At 41.5% G+C, this 17,601-nt stretch overlaps 1 protein-coding gene across 3 annotated transcripts in view; it reads left to right on the top strand.

The window, feature by feature from the left end:
- EIF2AK3 (eukaryotic translation initiation factor 2 alpha kinase 3) overlaps positions 1-11,543 on the top strand; it is a 64,513-nt gene extending 52,970 nt beyond the window's left edge. For 2 of the 3 annotated variants that reach the window (XM_072770144.1, XM_072770146.1), the window contains 4 exons: positions 105-272; positions 5,297-5,398; positions 8,513-8,575; positions 10,348-11,543. In XM_072770144.1, coding sequence (XP_072626245.1) covers positions 105-272; positions 5,297-5,398; positions 8,513-8,575; positions 10,348-10,548 — 534 coding nt within the window. In that variant the 3' untranslated portion in view covers positions 10,549-11,543. Of the gene's footprint in view, positions 1-104; positions 273-5,296; positions 5,399-8,512; positions 8,576-10,347 lie in introns of those variants that run through there. The other variant, XR_012004367.1, reaches the window with a different exon arrangement.
- The last annotated feature ends 6,058 nt before the right edge of the window (positions 11,544-17,601 follow it).

The raw sequence follows: 17,601 nt of genomic DNA, 5'->3' as shown, positions 1-17,601 counted from the left end.
AAATAAATAAAGTCATAAATAAATAGATAAATAAATAAATCTCTCTTCACTTTCTCTACTTCTCCATACACACTTAATCATACTTTTTGTCTGCTTTTTTCCAGCCTTCCAATATATTCTTTACAGTGGATGATGTGGTCAAGGTTGGAGACTTTGGATTAGTGACTGCAATGGACCAGGATGAAGAAGAGCAGACGGTTCTGACCCCAATGCCAGCGTATGCCAGACATACAGGACAAGTGGGGACCAAACTGTATATGAGCCCAGAACAGGCAAGTTTTTCCTTTTCCTTCTGAATTAAAAATGGGAAAAAAAAAAAGAATTAAAAATGGATTTTTAGTTAGCATGGCTGCAAGCTAGTTGTGCCCCATGAATCTCTATCCACATTCTTTTTAAAATACCCAATAAAATAAAATCTGAAAATTATGAAAACTGGTAGTAGTGTTCACAGGCAGCAGAGGTAAGGTTCAATTTCTACAACCTGAGTTGGGGCTGGCTTAAGAAAAACACTAGGCATAAAACATGTGCTCACCCCTGAATCAGAACCTGATATGGGATACCTGGATGGCTCAGCAGTTAAGCTCTGCTTTCATCTTGGAGTGATCCTGGAATTCAGGGATCAAGTCCCATATCAGGCTCCCAGAGGGGAGCCTGCCTCTCCCTCTCCCTCTGCCTATGTCTCTGCCCCTCTCTCTCTCTCTCTCTCTCTCTCTCTTTCTCTGTCTCTGTCTCTAATGAATAAATAAATAAAATCTTAAAAAAAAAAAAAGAACCTGATAGTAACCAGAAATTTAGAAAAAGACTTTGAATGCCTCTCTCCCAAATGTCACTCCAGTTCTTCTTGTGTAAGCTGTGTAGAAACTTGTTTCAGAACCAGCTAGAGCCAGAGGTACTGTCCTGAACTGCTCATTCTGGTAATTCACAAGCAACTTCTAGAATGTACCATGGCAGAAAATAGAGATAGATGGGCTGGGATTTATTGCCTTGTGGAATCCTTAGTCACCAAAGGAAAAGCACTGTGAACAGGACACAGCCTGGAAGAGTGGTGGGAACAGGGCATTCTGGGATCATCAGAGAAGCATGCCCAGTCCAGCTAATGATACTCACAAGCTTATATATGTTTCTGCATCAGTGGTTCTCAAACTTTTTGGTCTCAGTACCTGTTTATACTTGTAAACATGATTAAAACCCCAAGAGTTTTTATTTTTTCTTTAATTTAATTTAATTTTTAAAAAGATTTTATTTATTTATTCATGAAAGACACACAGAGAGAGAGGCAGAGACATAGGCAGAAGGAGGAGAAGCAGGCTCAATGCAGGAGCCCGATGCAGGACTCAATCCTCAATCCTCATAACTCCAGAATTATGTACTGAGCTGAAGGCAGAAGCTCAATTGCTGAGCCACCCAGTCGTCCTTTAAGAGTTTTTCTTATTGGATTTTATCTATCGATATTTTCTATATTAGAGGATAAAATTGAGAAATTTATAAAAATGTTATTTATTAAAACTAGCAATATTAAACCTATCACATCTTAAAAGTATTTTTATGAAAAATAAAAATAAATATTCTGTAAAACAAAAACAAATTAGCAAGAAGAGTGACATTTATTTAGATTTTTGCAGATCTGGGCAGCCCGGGTGGCTCAGCGGTTTAGCGCCGCCTCCAGCCCAGGGCATGATCCTGGAGACCCTGGATGGAGTCCCACATTGGGCTCCCTGCATGGAGCCTGCTTCTCTCTGCCTGTGTCTCTGCCTCTCTAATCTTTAAAAAAAAATATTTTGGCAAATCTCTTTAATATCTGACTTAAAAAAAGCTAGATTCCAATGTCCACAATAGCCAAACTGTGGAAGGAGCCTCAGTGTCCATCGAAAGATGAATGGATAAAGAAGATGTGGTCTATGTATACAATGGAATATTACTCAGCCATTAGAAACGACAAATACCCACCATTTGCTTCTACATGGATGGAACTGGAGGGAATTATGCTGAGTGAAATAAGTCAATTGGAGAAAGACAAACATTATATGGTCTCATTTATTTGGGGAATATAGAAAATAGTGAAAGGGAATAAAGGGGAAAGGAGAAAAAATGTGTGGCAAATATCAGAGGGGGAGACAGAACATGAGAGACTCCTAACTCTGGGAAATGAACTAGGGGTGGCGGAAGGGGAGGTGGGCAGGGGGTGGGGGTGACTGGGTGACGGGCACTGAGGGGGGCACTTGAGGGGATGAGCACTGGGTGTTATTCTATATGTTGGCAAATTGAACTCCAATAAAAAATAAATTTATAAAAAAAAAAAAAAAAAGCTAGATTCTCTGGAGGCCTGGGTGTCTCAGTTGGTTAAGCATCCGACTCTGATTATCAGCTCAGTTCTTGATCTCAGGCCATGAGTACAAGCCCTATGTTGGGGTCCACACTGTGTATAAGTCTACTTAAAACAACAACAAAATGAGCTGGAGTCTCATATCTGCTTTTGTTTTTAATCTGTTGCTCTGTTATTTTGGCTAAAATAAATGAAGACAATCTGACCTCACACAGATAGTTGGTTGGAAAGAGAGGAATATTTAATAACATTTTCAGGTAATTGTGGGTATTTGTCTATGATGGTACATCAAAACTCAGTAAGCATTTTTAACACTCTGGAAGAAGGGAGACCTTGCTTTTTCTCTTGTTTTACTTTATTCCCAACACCTACAGTGGTACTAGAATTCAGCAGGTGTGCAGAAATGTTTGGTGGATGAATGAATGTGAATGTCAGTAAGAACATAAACACTAGGTGGTCTTGGCCACCCCACACACTGCTGTCTTGACTGGATCATGGCTTGCGGCTGACATGTGTGCATGTGCACACATGTGGGTATGTGTTTGTTGGAGGAAAGGGTTGCCATTTCTGAGAAAGGAAGAGATTCATGATAAGTGGTACTATGTTGATAAGTGATACTATGTTGTTGTTGATGATACTAAAAAACAAGGATAGCTAGGGAAATGTTGCCATAGACAATACACAATAGTAAAAATATGGTAGTTAAAAATGGACAGCCATAATTCTCTTAATAATTTCCTTATTCTTCTCTATTCTTAAACTTTACATTCTTAAATATAGAAATTGTCACTTTATAAAAATATCCCTTTAAAAGTCTCTCAAGAGGGTGCCTGGTTGGCTCAGTTGGTTAAGAATTGTCTTACTCAAACTTCAGAAGCTGTAGTAAAACATTGTTTTAAAATATATTTTTATCAAAGCTCTTAATTTTCTTATCCTACTAGGAGAAAATGAGCACAGAGCAGCTAATTTTTACTTGGTTGAAATTACCAAGAAATATAGTTCATTCTAGTATTGCACAGTGATAAAGCAATCAATTTAAACCTCCAGAGGGTATGTTATATCCTACCCCCCTGTGTTTTTCAACTTAATTCCTTATTTTTTAGATATTTTGTAAAGACCACTTTGTATTCATGAAACTACATTTTTTTTCTAAGTTTATTTAATAATACTTTTCCCCCCTTCATTGTATATGAATCTATTCTCTATAGAGGGAATACAGGAATGTGTAAGGAAAAAATAAAAATCACTTACTAAAAAAAATCTCTAAAACATTAACAGTGGTTATATTTCCATATATGTGTGTGTGCACACACACACACACGCCTTACAACATGTATTTATACATATCTTATTTTGGAAAACAAAATTGGAATTCTCATCCATAAAATTTTGGATAAAATATTAAAATCAAGCATTTCCTACATTATTAAATGTTTTTAGAGAATAGTTTATAGTATTCTGGTAAACAATTCATTCAACATTTTGGACATTTTAGTTACTTAAAGATTTTGCCGTGTAACTATCCCAGTGTACAAATCTCTGTCCACTTTTCCACTGTCTTTGGGCAACAAGATTAAAGAGGGCTATTAAACGGAAGTCATCGTTTATTTCTGAGTTGCTTTTCGTGAAAGTGTGTTAGTTTATATTTTCCAAATAGTGTAGAAGGTGTGTTCTTATCACAGCACCTCTGTAAGCTCTCTTTTTGAACATACTGTCTTTGAACACTTCCCAAACCCCAAGGATAAGATAAAGGTAAGGGGAAACGGGGAAGGTTATGCCACTGATGGAGTCATTGAAACTTTCCATCTAATACGCCCTGCACGCAGAGGTGGGCTGGCTGGTGGAAGGAACCAGGTTGATGAATGTCAACTGCAGTGTAGACAGGAGGTGGTGGAGGGCTTGGAGTCCCCTCATTAAGAAATGCTTCTATGGGGACGCCTAGGTGGCTCAGTGGTTGAGTGTCTGCCTTCGCTCAGGGCATGATCCTAGAGTCCAGGGACCTAGTCCCACATCAGGCTCCCTGCATGGAGCCTGCTTCTCCCTCTGCCTAAGTTTCTTTCTCTCTCTCTCTGGGTCTGTCATGAATAAGTAAATAAAATCCTTAAAAAGAAAAGAAAGAAATGCCTCTATGGAGCAGTTTCAAAGTGAAGCCCTTCTTCTAAGGTTTGCCAAATATGAAGTTCTGTGCCTAGGGTAATTTTCACAAATAAAAGCGTTCTTCTAAGTCCCAGGAGGTCACTTTTAATTTGAATGAGGCTTTGTTTAATAGAGTAGTTGGGCTGTAATTCGTCTGTTCATTTTAACAAATAAGTTTTTATTGAGGGCCTTCTCTATACTTAGCCCAGTGCCGGATGATGGAACAAAAAAGAGGCAGTTCCTTCCCTCCAGGACTTTATAATCTAGTTGTGAACAATAAGAAATATGCACACGTAAAATACAACTAAGAATGCAAAGTAGTCCATAATTAAGTGCCGTAATGAGGGCTAACCGCAGTTGATTAGTGGTTTGGAGTAATGAAGATTTTCTCATAAAAATGGGTGAGGTCTAAGATGATTAGAAATGAGAGATCTGCTTTAGATAGTGTTGGCTTTGAAAATCTTCACCTCGGGGGTAGTTGAGTAGCTTTTACTGGCTCCCACAAACTTTTTTAGCATTGCAAGGCTCCAGGTTTCTTGGGGCCTATTTTACTGATGCATATCTCAGAGCAGTACCTGGGCTTTCCTTCTGTAATGCTGAGTAGTTTAATTACTCTTGCTGTAGTGAGTTAAAGAAAAGAGGCTGCGGAGATTATTAACTCTTTGCTCACGTTTTTGTTTTTTGTTTTTTGTTTTTTTTTCTCACGTTTTTACCCATACATTTATATGTAAACCAAGGAGTGACTAGGTCAGCTTTGGGATTCACAAATGCCAAAGTATCAGTTGTATGATCTCTGTTAATTTTTTTCTAATATTTCTTCCTTATATGGTATTTCAGATTCATGGGAACAACTACTCTCATAAAGTGGACATCTTTTCTTTAGGCCTCATTCTGTTTGAATTGCTGTACCCATTCGGCACTCAGATGGAGAGAGTCAGGGTAAGTTCCCCCTCTGCTCAAAAAAAGTGGAAAAATAGGGGCATCTGGGTGGCTCAGTGGCTGAGCCATCTGCCTTTGGCTTAGGTCGTGATCCTGGGATCGAGTCCCGCATTGGGCTCCCTGCAGGGTAACTAACCTGCTTCTCCCTTTGCCTGTGTCTCTGCCTCTGTGTGTGTGTGTGTGTCTCATGAATAAATAAATAAATAAAACCTTTAAAAAAAAAAAAAAGTAAGTAAAAATACAACCTACAGAATTGGAGAAAATATTTGTAAGCCATATAGTTGGTAAAACTCTAGTAAACCAGAGCATACAAAGAACTATTATGACTCAACAAAAAGACAAAGAACCCAATTAAAAAATGAGCAAAGGCTTTGAGTAGACGTTTCTCCAAAGAAGATACACAAATGTAATAATACAACATTATTATTCATTAGGGAAATCCAAATCAAAACCACAATGAGATACACTTTACAGAATTTAGGACAGCTGTAATAAACAAAACAAAACAGAAAATAAGTGTTGGCAAGGATGTAGAGAACTGGAAGTCCCATATTTTGCCAGCAGGAATGTAAAATGGTGCAGCTGGTATGGAAAACAACTCAACCGTTACTCAGAAAATCAAACATAGTCACACATGATTCAGTAGTCCTACTCCTAGGATTTCCCCAACAGTAATGAAAACATAGGTCCATATACAAACAAGTGTTCATAGTAGCATCTTCATAATAACCAGCAAGTAGAAACAACCCAAATGTCAATCAGCTGATGAAAGGAAAAACAAAAGGTGGTATGCCTGTGCCATGGAATATTACTCAGCCATGAAAAGAAATGAAATACTGGCACACGCTACGACACAGATGAACCTTGAAAATGTTACACTAAGTGAAAGAAGCCACTCACAAAAGGCCACATATTGTATGATTCCATTTATATGAAATATCTAGAATATACAAATCTACAGAGGCAAAGTATATCAGTGGTTGCCAGGGGATGAAGAGTGGCTGCTTAATAAGCTGCTCTTCAGGGTGATGAAAATGTTCTGTAATGAGATAGTGGTGGTGGTTATACAACATTGTGGATAGAATAAGAATCACTGAATAGGGCACTTTGAAATGACTGAAACAGTGAATTTTCTTTTCAATAAAAAATGACTAAAAAGTGTAGTTGTGTAAAAAAAATTTGGTTAAATGAAGTCAGTATTTATCTTGACCATGAAAATGATTCTGTGCTAAAGCAAATGTACTCTGGCTTGCTTTTCTTTCTGATACAACTTTTTTTTTTTTTTTTTCCAGAATCTCCTTTTCTCAATTGCTGAGTTTTCTATGAACCTTTGTTGTAATTTTTAGCATGTTCTGTCACATGTCCAAAATGTTTTCCCCCATACTTCAGTATAGCTTGTATATCTGGGGTTTTTTTGTTTTGTTTTTTTCCTTTCCTGGAGTCTTTTCTTGCCAAAGCTTTTGTCCTCCAGTGTGAAGTGATTACTTTCTAGACCTTCTATAAGTTGTCTTCCCAGGACATACTTCCTGCTCCCGGCATGGATCCCTTGTTTCCTAGAGTTCATGTTGCCCCTTGCTAGAGCACATTCTGCAGTAAATTCCTCAGAAAGAACATATGAGAGAGAAATTTTTAGCATCTGCAGGTTTCTAAAATATATTTTATATTCTTCAACCTGTTGATAAATTGGCCAGGTTCTAATCCTAGATTGGAAATAATATCCCTCAGAACCTTAAAGGTACTGCCTTATAGTCCCAGCACTGCTGCTGAAGAGCTGGTGCCACTTGGACGTGAGATCTTTGGAACTGTTTTATTTTCCTTTCTGGAAACTCTTAGGGCTCTTCCTTTATCAGTGCTGTTATGACATTTAGCCCTTTCACTGATCCTTTTTTCCCTCTCATTTATTATGTTTTTTTTTTAAGATTTTATTTATTTATTCATGAGACACACACACACACACAGAGAGAGAGAGAGAGAGAGAGAGAGAGGCAGAGACACAGGCAGAGGGAGAAGCAGGCTCCATGCAGGGAGCCTGACGTGGGAATTGATGCCGGGTCTCCAGGATCATGCCCTGGGTTGAAGGCGACGCTATACCGCTGAGCCACCCGGGCTGCCCTATTGAATGTTTTTAAACTGGTAGGTTTCTTCAGTTACAAGATGGGACTCCTTCAGTTCTAGTAAATTTCTTGTATTTTTGATAAGTTCTTCTCCACTTTTTCTGTTTTCTTTTTTCTGGAACTCCTGACTTACTCCTATAAATGCCTAATTTTTTCTCCTACCTCCCATCTGTTTGTCTCTTCATATACTGTTCTTTGCAAGAGTTCCTTAATTTGTTATTCTAATTTCCTAATTTTGTATTTTGACAATCCAGTTTTTAAATGTCCAAGATTGTTCCTTTTTATGACATTTCATTCTTTCTACATGGACTCAGTATCTTCTCTTTGAGAATCTCAATTATGTATATTTATATGCTTTAAATATTGTCTCTTCTGGAACATAAAGAGAGTGATAATATATATGAAAACTTTCCAGTAAGATTTCAAAAGCTTAGTTTTATACTCAGAATTTAACACAATCGACTTGGGTTTGGTGGGTTTCTTTCACTCAAAAAAAAAAAAAGAAGGGGGTACCTGGCTGGTGACTCTTGATCTCGGGATCATGAGTTCAAGCCCCATGTTGGGCGTAGAGATTACTAAAAAAAAAAAGAAAGAAGAGGAAGAAAGAATGTATTCTTTCATATCATATACAAAGAGGCTAGATACTAATAGAAAAGGTTACCCACTTAAGTCACAAATGTGTACTCATAAATGAATTATTTTTTACACAAATCAGTCCATTCTCCATTAAATTCAGGTATCAGTATGATATGTACAATTCAAACATAATTATATCTGAATTGTTTCCTAGATTTCAGTAATTTGATGGCATGTACATCTGTGGTCAGGAAGCATTAATGTGTAGATTATCATCAGGTCAAGAAAAGCTGTTGATAAGTTTTCTATCTGTTTAATATTCAGCCTTTCCCCTTTGTCACTCCAGTAGAGCATCAAAAAATATGTTTAAATAAATAACATGTATTGAAACATTTAAAAACAAGTAACACTTTTCTCTTTTTAGGTCTTAACTGATGTAAGAAATCTCAAATTTCCGCCACTATTTACTCAGAAATATCCTCGTGAGGTTTGTATAATTATAATCTTTTCTTTTCTTGAGAATCAAATTTAGAACCTAAAGGGTTCTTAGCAATTAATTCATCAGTTTTCCATTTTACAGACAAGGAAGCCAAGGTGTAGAGAGAAAAAGGACCTGATCCCAAAGAGCATACAACTTATTAAAAATCACAGACAGGAACTTGAGCTGGGTGTTCTGTTTTCCCCACTGGGTGATTTTGTTTTCCCCACTGGGTGTTCTGTTTTCCCCACTGGGTGATTTCCTGTGTGTGCACTGTAGCATCCTCTCGCTTCAGTAAGGCTGAACTCCTAGCACACTCTAGGGAATAGAGCTGCTGCTGTGACTGTGCCATTAATTTATTTTAGTGAATTTGGGAGGGAACTTAAAAACTGGCTTCTTTCTTTAAAGGGGGGGGGCACATTGATTATGTGTGTTGGAGTTCAAGCACTCAGAGTGACACAGTAAAATGGTTCAGAAGAATAGGAAGTAGAAATTAAACTGGTCCTAATGGTGAAAATTGTGTGTAATGAATCTTTGAAGTTTGTTTTGTGCTGCCTTTGTTATTTTCATCCCGTACTATGTTTGGTCCACAAACACATCATTTAAAAATTTACACATTGATATATCTTGAATTTTCTTAAATAATTAAATTGAAGTAAATTAAACTATCTGTTAATTATCAAATTAGGAAAAATCTAAATTTACCTGTCAGTATTGTAAGCATAATGAAGGATTGCATTGAAAGATAAAATAAAATAAAATATTTTAAAAAGAGACTTTATAAAGATACACTAAGCTAAGATGAAATATGTTTTACTAAAATTTATTTTGTTAAATATTTTCAAAGTCAAAGAATCAATTTCCAAGGTGGCTTTTTTTTTTTTTTTTTTAAGATTTTATTCATTTAGGGCAGCCTGGGTGGCTCAGCAGTTTAGCGCCTGCCTTCAGCCCAGGGCATGATCCTGGATACCAGGATGGAGTCCCACATGGGGCTCCCTGCATGGAGCCTGCTTCTCCGTCTGCCTGTGTCTCTGCCTCTCTCTCCCTGTGTGTCTCTCATATAAACAAATAAAAATCTTTAAAAAAAAAAAAAGATTTTATTCATTTATTCATGAGAGACATAGAGAGAGAGGCAGAGGCACAGGCAGAGGGAGAAGCAGGCTCCATGCAGGGAGCCCGATGTGGAACTTGATTCTGGGACCCTAAGATCACGCCCTGGGCTGAAGGCAGGCGCTAAACCACTGAGCCACCATCCCTCCAAGGTGGCTTATAAGAATAAGATTACATTAAGAAGGACTCAAAAAAAATTGAGGAAAGGGATTAAGTACTGATCTCTGGCATGGTTATTTTTAATTGAAATTTTTATTAAGACAATTGTACATTCACATGCCGTTATAAGATGGAATTATTTTTAAAGTCATATTATGTCTGTATTTCAAGGATATGATTTAAGACCCTTTATTATATGTTAGAAAACAGACAATTACCACAAAATGGGCTGTGTCTATTTGGAGCAGGGGTGAGCAAACTATGTCCCACAGGCCAAATGCAGTCTGCTGTCTAATTTTGTAATAAAGTTTTATTGGGACACACCCGTACCCATTTGTTTACTTATTATCTGTGGCTGCTTTTGTATTTTAACTGCAAAGTTGAGAACTTGCATCAGAAACTAGCCTGCAAACTTAATATATTTACAGAAAAAGTTCTCTGACTCGTGATTTCATAGACTGTTTCAAGGTCTAAACCTGGCCCTTTGTTATAAAATGATTTTTATATTTCAGCATGTGATGGTTCAAGACATGCTTTCTCCATCCCCCATGGAACGGCCTGAAGCCACCAACATCATTGAAAATGCTGTATTTGAAGACTTGGAGCTTCCGGGAAAAACAGTTCTCAGACAGAGGTCTCGCTCCATGAGCTCATCAGGAACAAAGCATTCAAGACAGTCCAGCAACTCCCGGAGCCCTTTGCCAAGCAACTAGCCTTAATGTATGCTCGCACCCCTATCAGGTGGCATAGAATAGCCTCTTAGGAATGTGGCTTTCCAAAATTATGAACTTGAAAATTCTGTTCTTTGCTCAATTTTACTTTGGACTGCTTTTTCTAAGTCATATTTAAACTGGATTTGGGGGCATAACCTAATTTGAGCCAACTCTATACTGCTAAACTCCAGGAGAGGGCTATCAGTAAATCACGTGTGGTCCTTCTTCTTCGTTGGTCTCTTGAAAGTGGCTGCCAAGCTTTATAGCCCTCACCTTTGCCTGGGAAGGTAGAAACAATCCCTAAAATACAGAGAGAGAATTAAAAGGGAAATATTTTTATAGTACAGAAGAGAGTTCTACATGTGGTAACTATATTGTTCTAGAAATATGCTTTCTAGAGATAAGATGATGATTTTGAAACTAATTTCCAAAAAAGCTGACTCCATTTTTGTCCTGGTGTGTAAATGAGGAACCTGCACTATTTTGGAGGACAAGTAGCACAAATTGTATAATGGTTTATGTCCATAGCTAGTTTTATAGTGATATTTGTAGCATTACATAGCTTTATTCCTTAGATGGTTCTAGGGAGAGTTTAAGAGCTTTTTGTACTTTTACCTCCAATAAAGGGAAAATGAAGCTTTTTGTGTAAATTGGCCAAAAGTTCTGGTTTGGGGAAGTAAAAAGCTGTAGTAAGATATGAATCATATATTACAACTAACTTCTTCAATTATGGACTTTTAAAAACCTACTGAAATCTTAAATGTTTTATGTGTAATCCTGTAGGTTGATACTTTCCCAAAACTGATTATAGGTAACAGTTTCATCATCTAACTTGCTAACATGCTTTTATTTTTCACTGTAAATATGTTTATTTTTTATTTATAAAAATTCTGAACTCAATCCATTTGGGTTGGTGGTGTACAGACGCACTTAAGTGTGTTAAGTATTGTGACTTCTTTCAAGTCTAAATGATTTAATAAAACTTTAAAAAATTATTTATAGTTGACTCTTATTTTGGGGAATTAGCCCCAAGTGGTTGCTTTTCAAATTTATAAAATGGAATCATAGGTCTAGGAGGGTCATAACCCTATTTTCTTTTTTTTTTTTCCCTAAGATTTTATTATTTATTTGAGAGAGGGAACAGCAGAGGGAGAGGAAGAAGCAGGCTCCCACTGAGCAGGGAGCATGATTCAGGACTCAGTCCCAGGACCCCGGGATCATGAGCTGATCTGAAGGCAGACACTTAACAGACTGAGCCAGGCAGGTGCCCCATAACCCTACTTTCAAGAAAAGTTTACCTAATCTATTCCAAGCAGGTCTTCTCTGCTCTTTCCCAAAGTCTGTTTCAAAAGTCACTGGACTCCTTTCATTTATGACAAAACCAAGCCTTTTTTAAAAAGATTGATTTTAGAGAGTGAGAATATGAGCAGGGGGAGGGGCAGAGGGAGAGGGGGAGAGAGAATCTCAAGCAGACTCCCCACTGAGCCTGGAGCCTAATCCAGGACTTGATGCCGGACCCTGAGATCATGACCTGAGCCGAAACCAAGAATCAGCTGCTTAGCCAACCGAGCGATTCAGGCACTCCAGGCCTACTTTCATTTTAATTTTTTTTAAAGATATTATTTATTTATTCATGAGAGACACAGAGAGAGAGGCAGAGACATAGGCAGAGGGAGAAGCAGGCCCCATGGAGGAAGCCTGACGTGGGACCCGGGATCACCCCCTGGGCGGAAGGCAGCGCTAAACTGCTGAGCCACCCTGGCTGCCCTCATTTTAATTCTGTGTGGGAAAGCAGGCATGGGGAGTTCAGGGGCTGGGCCAGCAGGACCTAGTAAGTCCTCAGTGTAGCCAGGACAAAGTCTCCTGCATTCTCACTCAGAACCCTTTTTCCAGGGACGCCTGGGTGGCTCAGCAGTTGAGTATCTGCCTTCGGCTCAGGGTGTGATCTCAGAGTCCTGGGACCAAGTCCCACATTGGGCTCCCCTTAAGGAGTCTGCTTCTCCCTCTACGTAGGTCTCTCTGCCTCTCTCTCTGTGTGTCTCTCATGAATTAAATAAATAAAACCTTTTTAAAAAACACACAAAAACCCTTTTTCCTGACTCCACACCCTACCCCTCCCTTCCAATTGTTGCTTTTCTAGCACTCTTCTGAGCTCCCTGCCTCCACACTTTGCCTCTCCCTCTAGCACTTTGTACTTAATATCACTCATCATTGTCAAGCCGCACATGAGCCAGTCCTCTGCTGCAGATCAGCCTTCTTAATAGCCAAGGCCCGGGGAGCAGGTGTACACCTTCTCATCATCCCAACAAATCAAGCATAAAGCTTGGTGCCTGATGACAGCTGTGCGGTTGGATTGGGAGAACGTCCGGTATGTCTGGCACAGCTGCAGCCCTCCGGAAGTGGCTAGATGAGGAGGGAAAGACACGTACCCATCACTGCAATAAATATTTGGCAAAAATGGAGAAAAGATGGTTGAACAATCCTAATGCTAAAAACAGAAGTCTCAAACCCTGGAAGTGTCCTAAAGGATGGGGGCTTTCTGCTTTCATTTAAACAAAAAGAAATGGCTGGGACACTTGGCACCATGTGGCTCTGCCCAGTGCAGGCCCCCTGTAGCTCTTTCCTCAGCTTCCTACGCATGCCTCCTGACACGGTGCCAGGGGAAAGAAAGCACAGGCACATCTTCCAGGTTTCAGGTTCCACCTTCCTGGGAGGCCACAGTCTTGAAGTGAGTGCTGGTCTGGAGGTCAGGAGGATTGTGAGAACTTCACAAACGAGCTACCTACCCTGCCCTCTGCCTTCCAGTAGCAGACTGAGAAACAGACATCTGTGATTTTGAGGGGGTGGTCTTCTTGTCCATATGGTTTCTCACAGATAACTTTTCTCTAGATGCATTTACACTAAAAGCAATTACATTTCTATGAGAAAGTGGAGACAGAACAAGTTTCCAACCTAACCACGGGCCATAGAGTGACTCGGCCCTACTCCTGCATAAGTCAAAGGCTAAGCAAAAACTCTGAATGCTTTCTGGTCCACTTCTGGGGACATTCCATCTTTCCATAACTAGATTTACAGGGCACTGCTTAAGGAGACATCCCCCTCCAGATTCTACCCATGCAACTACAGTAGCTGCCACCAGGGGGCTCGTTTTCAGCTCTTTCCCCACCAAGAAGGAAATGGTTGAGGTAGAGCTCTTTTCCCTCCTCCAAACAACACATTATGAGACATGTGTATCCACACATGACTGACATAAACATATCAGATATGATAAAATTCGACCACAGGATGTCTCAGAATGCTTTTGCCATAAGCTGCTCTTAAATTCAAGTGGACGGGGTGCCTGGGTGACTCAGTCAGTTAAGCATCTGCCTTCAACTCAGGTCATGTTTCCAGGGTCCTGGGATCCCTGCATTGGGCTCCCTGCTCTGTAAGAAGTCTGGTTTTTCCTACCCCCTCTTATGCTTGCTCTTGCTATCTTTCTCTCTCGCAAATAAATACTTTTTTATTTTTATTTTTAAATTTTATTTATTCATGAGATACACAGAGAGAGAGAGAGAGGCAGAGACACAGGCAGAGGGAGAAGCAGGCTCTATGCAGGGAGCCTGATGTGGGACTCGATCTCGGGTCTCCAGGGTCACACCCCAGGCCAAAGGCAGGCACTAAACCGCTGAGCCACCCAGGGATCCCAATAAATACTTTTTTAAAAGGGAAGGGAAGGGAACAAACAAAAGAAAAAAGAAGACAAGACTGGGGAAGGTAGCAGGGACAGCCCAGGGGAAGGCTTGTGGGGAAGAGGAGGAATGAGGAAGACAGCCTTCAGTAGTGGGAGTGGAAAGAATAGGTGAATTTGAGGATGATTTTTGAGGCAGAAAGGCCAGGACCCTGGAATGAACTGACCATAGGTGAAGGAGAAGCTGGCTCCCCAATTTCAGGTGCAGGAACTTGGATGGAATCCAGAAGAACAAGGATGTGGTTTGGGGACAGAAGTGCCCTTTGAAAAATGAGGAGTTTCCCAGAGTCCTAGGACTCTGTGGTAAAAAGTTAGGGCTTTATTCTGGAGAAAATGGGAAGCCATTGAAAGTGGCTGAGCTATAAAATGATGTAACAATATTTGAAGATCGCCAAGATCACTAGGATAAGTGAGGAGGAGGGTTGGCTGGAGGGAGAAGGAGCTGGAGCTGGAGAACCAGGCAGGAGGCCTTTAGGGAGAAGGAGTAAGAGGCCCCGCCCAAGCCAGGGCAGTAGCAGCCCAGAGAGCTCCCTTGGCAAGCCTTACAGACGCTGGTCCCCAACCTGCCAGAGGATCCTCCTCCACTGCTCTGTGATGCTGCGTTCTGAAGGATTTCTCCAAAGGCGGGCATCAGTGTGTGGCTCCCTAGCTGCCTCGGGCTGAAATGACATGGGCTTGTAAAGAGCACTCAGAGAACATTGTTGGGATGACAGCATTTTTGGGATCAGTTCCTATATTGCCAGCAGCAAGAATGTGGGTGGGAAGAGGAGAAAGAATAATGTGGTTTGCCGGCACAGAGCTTGGGTGCCTCCAGAAACAGCCTGGGACAATATTCACTATGCAGAAAGGTCACAAGCCTGCCCAGAGGCAGGGAGAGGGTCTGATGCTGGGAAGTAATGAAGGGGAAAGGATGTTCTGTCTCCATTTGAAGAAATACTCGGGGGATCCCTGGGTGGCTCAGCGGTTTAGTGCCTGTCTTTGGCCCAGGGTGTGATCCTGGGGCCCTGGGATCGGGTCCCACGTTGGGCTCCCGGCATGGAGCCTGTCTCTCCCTCTGCCTGTCTCTGCCTCTCTCTCTATGTCTATCATCAATAAATAAAATATTTTTTAAAATTTGAAGAAATACTCGGGGTAATGGCTAGTAAGGATGCATTCATACTATGGATATCATGCAAGAGTCAGCAGCATGAGTGGGATTATCAACTGTCTGTTAAGCAGATAAATGACAAATCTGCAAGTAGCAGAGGAGTGTGAATAGTCCAGATGCAACAGCTTCTGCATCTGTTTAAATGAAACATTTCCGCAGGCATAGAGTTTAGAAGTATCTACACCCTACACGATGCCACGCTGGTTACCTCAGGAGACTTAGAGTTGGGGGAGGGGAATGAGGAGGAGAGTATTAACTTCACTTAACTTAATTTCAGTATTGTCTGACTTCTCCCAATGAATACACTACTTTCAGGATTGATAACATTAACAAGACGAGAAAAAAGGAAACCAATAAGCCGTATTTGCGATATGTCCATTGATCTCATCTGTGTATCCTGCTCTGTCTTTAGAAAGATTTAAGAGGATCTCATTTAATTCTACTAGGACCTCTGCAACCCAGACCTTTTGATTGCTGTTTTGCGTGTGAGGAAGGAACGCAATTATTAAAATAACCGGAGAAACACAGCAGGAAACTGGTAATAATGCCCTCATCATCCCACCACCCTCTTAGCATAACAATTCCACTTCACTGAGTTCCCTTCAATCCAGAGGGCATTTAGAGGAGTGACAGGTGACAAGACCTCACCAGGCTTTGGCATCACTGTTGGCCAGGTTACTATTTACTGCTTTACAGTTTTCTTTGTGCTATTCCCTCAACTGCAAATAACACGCTGTGAAGATTCAGCTAAGAGTGATAGTTAGCACAGAACCTGATAAGTAGTAAGCACTCAGCAAATAGGTCAATGAAGTCATAACGTCAGGTTCCTGAACTCCAAAATGGCCATATTTGGGCAAGACTTATTGCGAGGACCAGATGACAGCAGTAGGGGTTAGAGGGACACGAATAGGTGCCTATGTGCAATTCTAGGATTATAAGACCAGAGGGAAAGATACAGAGAGAAGCGCTGGCTGTTACTGTTGGGCACTCAAGGAGCAGAAAGGAAGGAAACCGGGAGGTGAAGAAGGGAAGAAAAACCATCGCACAGTAAAATATGCAGCATTAAAATGATTCTGCAAACATGTAGAAACTGGATATGCCTGTGACAAAGCTCTAGAGAGGCTGGCGTTTGATCGCGTGAGGATACCGTGTGATGCTGCTGTGAAAACACGGTTGTGATTAGAGCAACCAAGGAGCGTCCGTGGTTATCCGGAGGGCTCTAGGGCTGCCTGCGGGGCAGGGCGAGGGGTTCCAGTTTGCTAATTCCTGCTTTCTTCCAGGACTGTGACCCCAAGCTGCCGGTCAACAGGGCAGCCTGGGACTCTACCCTCGATGGTCCCCGCGGGGAGCCGGGGCGCAGTGTGGCCAGAGGGTTTGGAGATCAGAGATGCGTGTGGATGCGGCCCCGGATTCCCCGGGTCGGGCCCGAGCGCCCGCGCAGCCGGGAGCGGCGCCAGGAAAGGTTCGCGAGGAACCGGCCCCGGGAGGGAAGCGGAGCTCACACTGGCCACCAGGGGGCGACAAGACACCGAGGGAAGGCTCGGGTTTGGGGCCGGTTCCCGGAGCCGCGGCGGGGCACGGGCTGCGCGGGGCCGCAGGAGGTGGCGGGAGCCGCGGGCCCTCGGCGGGCGGGGGATGCTCACCTGCCCCCCCGGAGGGGCACCGGGGGTTTAAGTCCAGGGACTTCCCCCCCCACGAGTATAGTCCCGCAAACCAGGCGAGTCGTAAGTAAGTCAGCGAATGACAAGAGCTCGACCTCGCTACTCCCCAGGGAGCTGCAAGTGAAAGCCACGTCCTCCCTGCAGGGCAGAAAGATTTACCTGGGGTGCGTGTCAATGAATTTTTTGGGGAGGTATCTGTCGTAATCTGAAAGCTGCTTCTTCATCATGCAGCGATTTTACTTCTGGGATCTGTTCTACAGAAACAGTCACACAGATGGATTAACCTTAGTGGGAAAGGCAAGTAAAGGGATCGTCTCTTTAAACGTGATTTCCTCCTTGTTGCCTTGCTGCTGTAGAGGCGCGGAGTCTAATGGGCACTTGCTAATTCTGAGAATCAGCGCCCCCCACTACCACCCACCCCAACCCCCTGCCAGCCTTTTTCTCGGGAATTACTGCCCTCAGGCATCTTCAGAGGGGAAAGCTTCCAAGTCTAAGTATCATTCACCTGCAGCAGC

Source organism: Canis lupus, chromosome 12 (assembly GCF_048164855.1).
Source record: "Canis lupus baileyi chromosome 12, mCanLup2.hap1, whole genome shotgun sequence".
Taxonomy (NCBI): Eukaryota; Metazoa; Chordata; class Mammalia; order Carnivora; family Canidae; genus Canis; species Canis lupus.
This window is presented reverse-complemented; position numbering and strand designations above follow the sequence as displayed.